Below are 12,632 nucleotides of genomic sequence, written 5' to 3' on the forward strand. Positions count from 1 at the left end.
CCCCTGATGAACATACTCACCAAGACAGAAAGGAAAATGGGAAATCCCATATTTTAGAGTTGTTACAAGATCTAGAAGTAAGGTGGAAAACTTCAAATGTGAACAAATGACCTGGTGACAATTGTTTAAGATCTTGCTCACAAGTGTGGGCAAGGGGCTGTAAAAACAGGTGGATGAACCAGGGTTTTACTGACCAACCCCCCCCCCCCCCCCACACTGAGGTTCATGTTAACATAACCACTGCCAGTATGGCAAGGTGAAATGTATACATGTTTGGCAGGTAATAGAGTAGCACAATTATTTGTTAAAGAATCAAGATCGCGATTCAACCCCCCCTCGCGATCTTAACACAGCATTTCCCCAATGCAGTGCAGAGTTCTCTGCTCAAGCTGACAGCTGTCAAAAAAATTAAATAACAAAAGCAGGTAGTCTGCCAAGTTTATCACAACATCGCTTAGGCGGAGATAAAGAGAAAGATTGTAACATTTTGTTCTTTTACATTAGATCATATCAATGAACTTCGGTCTGTAGATGAGGGCAGTTTAACCACTTAAAGACTAAACCTTTTTCTGACACTTGTTGCTTACAAGAAAATTACTAAATTGCTTGAAAATTACTTAGAATCCCCAACATTATTTATATATATATATATATTTTTTTTTAGCAGAGACCCTAAAATGGCAGTTGTTGCAATATTTTATGTCACACAGTGTTTGTGCAGCAGTCTTTTAAGCGCAATATTTTTTGAAAAAATACACTTTAACAAATGAAAAAACAAAAAACAAAACAGTAAGCCCATTTTTTTTACATGCCACGAAAATCGTGATCTTTATTCAAAGCAAAAAAATTGTGATTCTCATTTTATCCAGAATCGTGCAGCTTTAGCAGGTAGTAACGTCACCAATTCATTGGACCTTGGTGCAGCCACGTGTAAAGCACGTGCTTGCGGTGCAGTGCAGCAGGCTGTCACTGGTTAAAACAGGCATTCAAAAGGTGACATATCATCTCCGAGCCGCCTGTCAAATAATTCTGAAAATTGTAGATAATTTTTAAGATGGGCAAGTTAACACCACCATGCACATGTTGAGTCCCTGGACAAACTGACAACAGATTCAACCCTTCCCTTCTATATCCAAACCAACCAATAAAAGGGATTTGTTATGGCGTTAGAGTTACAGTAAAACTAGGGACTATTTACACAAAAATTGTGAAAAGAGAATAGAAACATAAAATGGGTTACCTATAGTATTGTGAATAGCAGATACATATTTGACCTGGGCATCAGCGCCATTCGTTTCACCAACTGCTTTATAAATCTAACAATTCACTAAGAAACTTTAATATACTGTGATATGCCACTCACTCAAGACTTTATAGACTTGTATGGAGGCTTTGAAGACGCTTTGAAGCACCACTAAAGCTACATGGGGTATAATTTTTGAAGCGAAGTGGAAGCAAAGCAAAAGCAAGGTGTAAACAGGACTGTAAGCAAACCATTTTATTTAGTGACAGGAGCTTTGACTAACGTTCAAAGCCTTGACCGAAGCCTTGTTTTGAAGCAAGTGTAAACTATCTGTTAATGTGTGTTGAAGCCAAAGCAAGTGTAAATGAGCCCTAAAAGTGAAATAGCTACCACTCTACACTGTTCCCATATGGTATTGGGTACCATAGACTCATGTATAACTGACCAGTTTCGTCGGTCCCTCAAGCTGCATCAGGGGGATTTTTGGATATGAGTAGTTCAGTAGTAGCTGGCTATATACTAAGACAGTGTTTCAGCTATCCTTGCTTTGGTTTTTTTGTTGACATCAGGGGTCAGCGGTGTGAACGTTTACAAACAGGCTGCATGCAACTGGACCGTGGCATCAATGCACAACTTTGGGAGCAGAAGTAAACCAGTTACAGGTGGAAGAGATGGGAATTCTGGGATATTCTGGCTATAAACACCTGCTGTGATGTAGAGAAAACACATTAAAATTGTTTTAGTCAAAGAAAATGACAGTAGTGTTGAGCCTGTGTTTTACTGTTAGGCACCTGGGTCTTTCAACCCGTTCAGCTTGATAGAGGGTCCAAGTATGGTGGAGAAGTGATGTATGTTCACCAGTGCATGCATGTATGTATTGGAAGAGCTTAATGAAAACACACGCTCATTAAGATGTGTGTTACGCTTCATGCACACTGGCAGCATCTAAATGAGAGTTTAGGAGCTTTTGGCATTTTTTTTGCCAGAGCCCCTAAACTCAACTCCATAAAAGCTTATGTGTATATAGGCTTTTATCGGGGTTTAGGAGCTGGCGCATTTAGGTGAGGTTAAACCTCCCTCTCCTGAACCTCCACCACTGGCTGTGTAAAAATGCGGCAAAAACACATTTTGCGTTTTCCTATGGTCAGGGTAGGCCAGTGTACATGTAGCCTTAAAGTGTATGTAAAAGCCATTTTTGTTTTTCAAATTGGGTGCGAAAAGGTTTTATTGCCGTCTGCATTCCAGCTAGGGAAATTCACTTTTCTGTTTGCCAGGTGACCATTGTCAACATTTTCAGCTGTCACAAGAGTAAAAGGTAACAGACAATAATTCCATTCACTGTGGAGAGATGTCTTCTCTTATCCCGTTGAGTCTCCAGCACAGGAAGTAAAGGGAAATCTTCCCAGTGGGACAAAAGCAACTGCCATATGGGTATTAATCCTTCTCTACTGTTCGTTCCAGATATGCCACAGAGAGCCTTGGGGAATAGTGTCTGCTTTGCATCTGAGGAACCTATAAACCAGAGACCTTAACTCCTCAAACTGCATCCAGTAAGCCCTTGTACACACGGTCGGAGAATCCGTTGGAATGTGTCCTATTGGACCGTGTTGTCGGATAATCCGTCTGTGTGGTATGCATCGGACTGATTCCGTCGGAATATCCGTCGGACCCAATTTTCCAACTTGTTGGAAATATTTCCCAACCAACTGGTTCGATCGGACATACTCCGATCATGTGTAGAGAATTTTGATCGGACCAAGTGCCACGCATGCTCAGATCAAATTCCTACATCAAAGCTATTGGCTACTAGCCTGAACGTAGTCCCATCATAACGAAATTACGTCATCACGTTCTGAATGATCGGATTTTTCGACAACTTAGTCCGACCGTGTGTATGCAACAGTTTCGGACAAGATCCGACAGACAAAATCTGACGGATTTGGTTGTCGAAATCTCCGACCGTGTGTACAGGGGCTTACACATACTACACCCTGGAGTAGCATAGTTTTTTTTTTGTTTTTTTTTTACAGGGCAAATCAAAACTGGTTCAGCACTACTGAGTTGGCTGGCAACACATTTGATGCTAAAAGTTGTCATTGTACTTCCCTGCCGACAATTGCCAAGTTGAACCTTTGCCCATTTCCACCATTATCAATGCAGAAAAGTTGCCAGAGAGTTCAGGAAGGTGACTGTGCTATGTCTTTGTGATCAGTTTATAATAATGTTCCTGAATACAACTGTTTACTCTTTGCTTTTAGATAAAGAATGTAAAAGAAATATCACATTGGGTCTATAGCAGATAATTGAGCCATTTGTGCAGTTTCACCAATTTATTCATTGCACATAATGCAATTTTGCTCACATTTTATTCTGTTTTCAGGAACTGTGCGAAATGCAGAAATGGGCCATGACTTGGATAACCGTACAAATGAAGACAACATGGTCAGTTCTGTGATGATTTGTAATTCGCTCCTCTAATAATCAGTATTTGTTCAGAGTGTGTGTACCTGTTCAGACAAGCGGTCCTGTAAACCATACCACCCAACTTTTTAAGATGGGAATGAGGGACACCTATCAGCAAAAGTATGCCGGCATAGGGCACACCCCTTGTCACGCCCCCTTAAAAGAGAATGGTACAGAAAAACAAGATTGGTTAAACAAACAAGTGCTTTTTTACCACTACTATTCCTTTATATTGGCTTTTGGAATTTACAAATGCAGCAATTTAGAAATTAGATGAAAGGTTTAGCACTGGGAAAGACTTTTTAATAGATAAAAAGTGAATTTTATATACAACTATATAGATCAGACCAAAATGAGGGACAACTGAGGAGGAATGAGGGACAGAGGGACATTGCTCGAAATCAGGGACAGTACCTCGAAATCAGGGACAGTTAAGAGCTATGTGTAAACTAACTTTTCAGATCTACTTACTGTACCTGATGTAAGGAAAAAACAAGGAGGGGGAGGCGTCGACCTGAGTGTAGTATTAAAATGATGACTTTAATAGGATAAGATTAAAAACACTTAGAAGATGATAGAAGATGCATGCTCGTCAGAGTAAAGTGCAGTCCTGGCATTCCACGTGGCTCTGTGGGTCCCATCGCTGTTCTGGATAGCTGGAAAGGATTGAGAAGCTGGCTGGAATGGATCACTGCGTTTCTCCAGGAGCAAAGGAACCAAGCAGCTCCACAGCTGATACCCTACTGAATCAGAGCAGAACGCAATGGATGTCATTTTTGCGGCATCCACGCCCATTGAAGTTTTCTGCTTAATATAAATTGTAGACCAATGGGAGGCTGGACATGACACTACATCAGATTGGTATAGGGTGCAGATCTTTCCCATTGTTTTTAGATTTGATAGGACTTGAGAGGTCATTGGACATAAATGGACACATGTCCGTTTTATATGCAGCCACCCAAAGAAGGCCACGTAGCTTCTGATCAGGTCTGCCTGAAAAATACTGACAGGCAGGCCTGATTAGACCATCTGTGTGAAAAGGGCCTAATTCTTAGTAATCCGTTGAGTACATACAAAATTATTACTATCGAGAAGCATTTTTACTGGCATATTCTAAAACTCTCTAGAGTCTAGATAAAGATTTCTAATTATTTAATTCCATAACTACTCTGTAACAGCCCACAACGAGCAACATTTTTGTATACTCTAGCCCAGGGGTAGGCAACCTTTTGAGCAAGGTGTGCCGAAAAATGTTTTCAAAGAAACTGAGCGTGCTGATTTTATAACAAAAAAATGTCAACTTCACACTCTGAATCAAAGTAAATGCTGTAAACTACTTTAGTAGTGAGAAATTAACATTCTGCACTCTCACACCTCAGATGAGCCCCAATACATGCACCTTCACACCCCAGATAACTGTCCCCCCTGCACATCTGCCCCACCACTGTACTATTCTGCACATCTGCCCCACCACTGTATACCCCTGGTCATCTGCCCCACCACTGTAACCCCCTGTACATCTGCCCCACCACTGTACCACCCTGCTCATCTGCACCACCAATGTACACCCTTTCTCATCTGCCCCACCATAGTACCCCCTTTCTAATCTGCCGTACCACTGTAACCCCCTGCACATCTGCCCCACCACATCTGTCCCACCACTGTACTACCCTGCACATCTGCCCCACCTCTGTACCCCCCTGCTCATCTGTCCCACCACTGTAACCCCCCTGTACATCTGCCCCACCACTGTTCCACCCTGCTCTTCTGTCCCACCACTGTTCCACCCTGCTCTTCTGTCCCACCACTGTTCCACCCTGCTCTTCTGCCCCCTGCTCATGTGTTCCACTGATGTACCTCCTTTCTCCCCTGCATCCCTCTGCAAAGCTGCCCTACCTCGGTACTCCCCTGCTCCACCACTGAAACCCCCTGCTCATCTGCCCCACCAATGTACCTCCTTTCTCCTCTGCCCAAACACTGAACCCTCCCTGATCATTTTTCCCACCACTGTAACCCCCTTCTTATCTGGCTCAACACTGCACCCCCCCGCTCATCTGCCCCACCGCTGTACCCTCTTGCTCTTCTGTTCCACCTCTGAACCCCTCCTGCTCATTTTCCCTATCGCTATATCCTTCTGCTCATCTGCTCCACCGCTGTACCCTCTTCTCATCTATGATATGCGTGATATGCAGAGTGGTGAAAGGAAGCAGAGATGAGATACATCTACCTGCATGGGCGGACTGACAACTCATGGGGCCCCCGGGCAATAGGAGATTATGGGGCCCCCAGGCAATCAGAGATTATGGGGCCACACAGTATACACAAACACGCACACACAGTATACAATCACACAGTATACACATACATGTACATACAGTATACACAGACAGGTTTCTATTGGCTGAGAAGGTACTGGAGAGGTGGGGCAGCTATAATCTCGAAATTTTTAGACCAAAAGGATGTCGGTAAGGGACATTTCAGAGACAGATGTAAAAAAAAAAAACAGATTTTTTCATACTTTTCCTGGTTTTACTGAGGCTGGCAACCCTGATGGGGCCCCCTAGTGGCACAGGGCCCTCGGGCAGTGCCCGAGTGGCCCAATGGTCAGTCCACCCCTGTCTACCTGTCCTGTCACACTCATCCTGCTGATCCACCTTTCACATCCAGCCCACGTGCTTGTATGTGATGTCAGATACAAGCATCTGAAATGGATGTGCAATGATGAGCTCAGGTCAGGGGCATAAGAACTGGGCCTGTGTGCAGGATCATAAGTTGATAAAAAGTGGTTGGGTGTGATTCTCATTGCACTAAATATTGGCTGTGGCTTAAAGCGACACAGAGTGCAGGGGTTTAGTTGTAAGTGACACAAAGGTTCAGGAATAATTTCAACAAAGTTCCCAGAAGCTTAACAGTAATTCCACAACCTGTCACCTGATTGTGCTTTTCTCGATCACAGTGAAATCCCTTCTTTCTGAAATTGGTAGTGGCAACCAATCGAGTCATCTTCCTCCAGATGGTGGACAGGACTAGCAGGACTGTGATTGGCTTTAGCAGTGGCCAAGACGGTCATCCTCCTCCTGGAAACAGGGGACGCCCCCCCCCCCCCCCCCCCCCCCAGGAGAACTGCACCTAAGCTCTTCCCCATCACAAAAGCTGACGATCGCAGCTATAGCAAAGCTAGAGAACCAAACAATGTTTCACATCTTTTACAATGTGTGGGGGTGGCATATGGACATCTGAAATTGGTCTCACTGACACTTCCCTGCGCTACTCTGCTGATGGGGAGGGAGTCGAGTATCAGCAAAAGAGGCTTTGTGTGCCACTTGCGGCACCCAGTGCCGGGGGTTGCCTACCCCTGCTTTAGCCTGTAGTATACGTTTATCGCAGTTATACAATGCTCCTGTTTATGTGAATGTTGACAGTGCACAGTATTTAAATATAATTTGTTTGATGTCATTGATGCCATAGGAAGTTCCAGGACCATCTACGACATGCCTTTTGCATATGTAAGTTATATTGTTTTATCCAAATAGAAGTAATACATCATGTTTGAATGTGTGTAAAAAGGAACATGGTTCATAGGAATTTATGGTTCATAGGCATTACCCCCCCCCCCCCCCCGCTCGCTGTCTGTCGGTTGGTCTGGCACTTACCCATCTGGGTAGAGGGCTGCGGGCAGCTGCTCCAGGTGTCCTTCAGCGTGGTGGACCCCATCTAGGTGGCAGGCAACAGGCAGCGGCTCTGGTGTCCTCTCCTCCAACACGGTGGTTTCCGCCGTGCCTCTCCTCTCTTGTCCTCCTAGGTGTCCAATAGGATCTCATCATGACATTTTGACCAGTCGGGAAACGTGTCATTCATTCGCTATTGTCACACAACTATTTTGAAGCCTATTAAAGCCTCTGGCTCTAATCACGGGCTTCAAACCCCCCCCCATTGGAAGCCATAGTCCGGCACCCTGTATGTAGATCAGGGGGCCAGACGCATGGATAGGGGGGCGGCGCCTGTGCACCCCTAATGGACGAGGACGGGCTGCCACTGCTTCTTACCTTTTCTCTTACCTTTTCTATAAACAGCTCATGGAGTAGACCTGGCCGTATTCACTATAGGGGGTGTACCGGACACCGAAAATGTGTCCTGGGTGGCAAGTACATTTCCCCGATATTTGCGTTCTGGTCCCTTTAAGGGGGGCAGTTGCAGAGATATTTCTGTACTTTGTTTCTCACCCATACAGGGTGAGGCGTTCCGGGTTAAGTTTGGCTGGAGAGGAATGACTTCCTGTACTCTTTGGATTGCTAAATTTTTATTAGGGACCCTAGATTTCGAAGGTTCAAAGAGATTTGGGTGAGAAGAGCCTCCAAACCCTGATCACCAGGACTTTGGTCCTGAAGGGGTTAAGCCCCAGGTGAGGGGGTCTTGAAAGGCAGCAGAGGGAAATTGGCACCTGTGTCAGGGAAGAGACACTCACAGGCTGTTTGGCAACTGTGAGCTCCCAGACAAGTTAAAACATGGGTTGCTAACCTCCCCTTTGTTGCCCCCCCTGGCACCCTTACTATGGGGAAGCCTAACCCCTGTATGGTACAGAAGATTACCGGGGAGCCTGCTGTTTAGTTTGTGATACCAGGATTTGGACTGTTTGTTGACTTTGGCTGAAGTAAGATATCTTTTTGTTTAACCGTGATTCAGATAAAATAACTGTTTAGCTTTCACCAAATTGGCTAGCAGTCATTCCAGAGCTACCCCAGATTACATGGGGTTTAGAAGATTGCTTGTAAAGAGCAGATTTGTGCAGACCACCCTCTAAATGTTTAAGGCTGGGTTCACACTAACACAAATTGGAAGCAGGTTTGAACGCATCCAATTCAGAAGACAGGAGCCTGTGACTGCCTCTCAATGGAGCCGATTCACACATCTCCGGGGCGGCCACGGAGTGGATTGCACAAGGGTCATGTGCGTTTTCTGGTCCATTGCAAATCCAAATTCAGGTAAAAATTGGGGTCGGATTCGTCCCTGAAATGGAGACCAGGAACACACCGGACCCCTGCTGTGAGACGCTCCTCACAACAGTGTGACCCCAGCCTAAAACCTGACTTGGGGGGCCGCATTCACTGTTTGGGTATTCTGACAGCTGCAGGTGTGGCTGTCTGAATGCAGTAGCCATCAAGGAAGTTTATCCATGCACACTGTTTAGCATTGATGGAAAAAGCCGTTAGATTTTATACGTTCAGTCTGCAGGGTGAACAAAAGATATCTGTGCATGCATGGTCAGTTTGAAGGTTAAGTTCATCTTTAGGAACATGTTACACCTGTATTATGTTCTTAAACACTCTCCTCCCACCGTCAAAGCCCCCTCTTTTTACAGTGTGTTGGGGTTTCTCATATTTAAAGTTATCATAGCAGCGCATGGCTCTGCCCACACAGCTGCATCATTCACTAACTGGTATCATCTGTAAATTAATAATCGAAGTGCCATCTGCCACGGTGGAAAATGAACTTGTAGTTCTTGGTGGACTACGAGTGTGGTGATCAGTACTCTTGTAGTACCTTGACATTTATATCCTGCAAAAATATATGTAATAGTTGAACTTAGCCTTTTAGAAATGGCCGTACTGGGCCAAAATTTGTAACATTATCCACTTGTGTGGCAACCTTAATGTAAATGAGGCATGAAGAGGTTGATAACATGTATTTCATTGTAGATTGGACCTGTACTGATACAAAATTATGGATTCTTTTTTGCAGAGATTTTTATATTAGAAGTGATTCTGGATCTAATGTGGAATTATCAAATGGTTCAAATGGTTCCAACTCTGCTCAGATAGGTACGTCTGCACTGTATTATCATTGAGGATTGGTAGTGCAACAATAACATTTGTTTTAATGTATGTATAATGTTTATTTCTGACTAAGTGACATTATCTAGAGGATAGTTAATAAAACCTAACCTTAAAGAGGAAGTAAACTCTCCCACTCTTATGCTTCTTTTCATTTAGTCCATTATAATAAGTAATTATCAGACTATAGCCACTGTAATCCAGCCCAAATCACATATTACTTACTGTTTAACCACTTGACGCCCATACTACGTCTATTAACGTCATGGGCTTTCAGTGGTTATATCTAAATGATGCCTGAGGCCACAGACATCATTCAGATATCAGCGCTTTCAGCCGGCGATTCCCTGCACCATAAGAATGATCATAGCGGCTGTTCCGCCGCTTGATCATTCTTACGGGCGGCGGGAGAGGACCCCCCCCCTCCCGCCGCCCTCCGGTGCTTGTACCAACTCACCGTTTCAATCGGTGAGTCGGTCACAGGATCCGCCGGCCCCAGCAAGTTACCATAGAGATTTCCGGTGGACCAGATCATCCCCGGAGTCTCTATGATCGTTCGGAGGCCGGGCGCGATGTTATGACGTCAAGCCCGGCCTCTGTATTCAAATTAACGGCGCCGATCTGGCTAGGAAGCCAGGATCGTTTTTTTTTTTTATTATTATTCCCAGCCTAGAGGTGAGATATGGGGTCTTATTGAACCCATATCTCACTGTAAATATGTCCGATCGTGCCATATTCCTATTAAAAGGGATGTTTACATTCCTTGTAATAGGAATAAAAGTCATACATTTTTTTTTTTTTTTAAGTGTAAAAAAAAAAAAAAAATTAACAATAATAAAAAAAAAAAAATTTAAAGCACCCCTGTCCCCGTAAGCTCACACACAGAAGCGAACACATACGTAAGTCCCGTCCACATATGAAAACGGTGTTCAAACCACACATGTGAGGTATCGCCGCAAACGTTAGAGCGAGAGCAATAACTCTAGCCCTAGACCTCCTCTGTAACCCAAAATATGTAACCAGTAAAAAAATTTAAAGCGTCGCCTATGGGGATTTTTAAATACCAAAGTTTGGTGCCAGTCCACGAGCGCGTGCAATTTTGAAGCGTGACATGTTGGGTATCTATTTACTAGTCATATCCTCCTCTTTCACTTTATGCAAAGAAATTGGGCTAACTTTACTGTTTTTTTTTTATTTTAAGCATGAAACTGTTTTTTTTCTGGAAAAAAACGTGTTCAAATAATTGCTGCGCAAATACCGTGTGAGATAAAAAGTTGCAACGAGTGCCATTGTATTCTCTAGGGTCTTTGCTAAAAAAACATATATAATGTTTGGGGGTTCTATGTAATTTTCTAGCAAAAAAATTAGGAATTTTACATGTAGGAGAGAAATGTCAGAATTGGCCTGGTCGCGAAGTGGTTAAAGAAACTTTAAAAAACTTGTTTCCAGGGGTAAGGCAAAGCCATCTTAAGTATTGTTTTCTGAGTCCACAGTGGAGTGTATATCCGCCCTTACATTGAGCACTTCCTGTACTGTTAAACAAGCCTCCTTCTCAATCCAACATTTCTATGGCAACCCTGCTTCCCTGTTCATAGTTGACTTGTTTTATTTCATAGTATTTACTTGTGCCGATTATCTAGTGTTTGCCTTTGTCAGTCTTATCAGCTTCAGCTGATAAGATTGCAGTAATGCTGTCCCATGCCCTGCTTTACACTGCATGTGATGTCACATTGTCACATGGGGTGTAGGAGGAAGCTCTGAGTGATTATGCAGCCTCCTGGGATTTCAGTGGTGTGCCATAGGAAGTCCTGATAATAGATAAAGTACACAGAGTGTGCCGTAAATCAGGGGAGATCTAGGCATGCTCAGTGAAGTCATTCTAAAGAACAAAAAGGATTACAACAATACTAAGCAAGTAAGGAGATATCTACAAGCAGTGTTCATTAGGGTTTTTTATGCTGATTTACATGGGACAAAGTTGTGGGGGAGAGTTTACAACCACTTTAAGGCTGGGTTCAGACTGAAGCACGGAGCGGCTCACAGCAGGGGTCCCGTGTGTCCCTGGTCACCGTTTCGCCCTGGTTCACACTGGTATGACTTGACATGCGATTTGACATGTCCGATTGGCGGCAATTGCCAACAAAGGCACCGTCCTAATCCAAAAACTTGTTTCTGTACTACTTTTTGCGATTTCAGTTTGCTATTTCCATTGACATCTGTGCAGAAACCCGCACAGATGTCTATGAAGTCGCTGCTGAAATCAGGACTGACATGCGGGAGTGAAATCGGCTTCATTCCCACAGCTCAGTGTGAACCTAGGCTCCAGGTCCAATTTGAGTCCTCAATTTTAGATGAATTCGGACCAGAAAACGCACACAGGGCTCCTGTGCAATTCGCTCCGGGGCCGCTCCAGAGATGTGTGAACCGGCTCCATAGAGATCAGGTCACAATCTCCTGACATGTGAATTGGATGCGGGGAAACTCTCATCCAATTCGCAATAGTGTGAATCCAGCCTGAAGGTTCAACCCTTTCACTATATGTAATACCCATGCATCAGATTACCAGAGTGGATTTTCAGGTGCATAATGATTTTCATTATTTCATTGTTTAAAATAATAATCACTAGAATGCTGTATGGGTATACCGGTATATAATTTTAGACAACACACAACAAATGTAAGCCTGTGATGAGATATGGAGAGCTGGAAAATCCGCACTGTCTAGTCTACACCAGTGATTTTAACTTGTACTGCCCACTCCATATACTAATAAACAAAACAGTCGCGCTAATCAAAACTAGTGAACAAAATATAAAACTGAAATCTGAACACACTATAAATCACTGAAGTGTAATGCCGCGTACACACGAACGGAATTCTCGTCGGAAAAAGCTCTGATGGTTTTCCCGATGGAATTCCGATGGAATTCGGCTCAAACTGTCTTGCCTACACACGGTCAAACCAAATTCCGATCGCTTATAACGCGGTGACGTACAACACATATGACGGGACTAGAAAAAGGAAGTTCAATAGCCAGTAGCCAATAGCTTCTGTCTCGTAGTTGAATCTGAGCATGTGTGATTTTTGTCGTGTCG

General features: G+C 43.8%; 1 protein-coding gene across 7 annotated transcripts in view; it reads left to right on the forward strand.

Moving 5' to 3' along the window:
* LOC143984009 (uncharacterized) overlaps positions 1-12,632 on the forward strand; it is a 204,637-nt gene that overhangs the window by 54,967 nt on the left and 137,038 nt on the right. For all 7 annotated transcript variants that reach the window (XM_077484256.1, XM_077484255.1, XM_077484259.1 and 4 more), the window contains 3 exons: positions 3,624-3,685; positions 7,175-7,212; positions 9,446-9,525. In XM_077484256.1, coding sequence (XP_077340382.1) covers positions 3,624-3,685; positions 7,175-7,212; positions 9,446-9,525 — 180 coding nt within the window. The remainder of the gene's footprint in view (positions 1-3,623; positions 3,686-7,174; positions 7,213-9,445; positions 9,526-12,632) is intronic.

Source organism: Lithobates pipiens, unplaced genomic scaffold, assembly GCF_037356315.1.
Source record: "Lithobates pipiens isolate NorthernLeopardFrog02 unplaced genomic scaffold, aLitPip1_a1.2 Scaffold_16, whole genome shotgun sequence".
In the NCBI taxonomy this organism is placed as follows: Eukaryota; Metazoa; Chordata; class Amphibia; order Anura; family Ranidae; genus Lithobates; species Lithobates pipiens.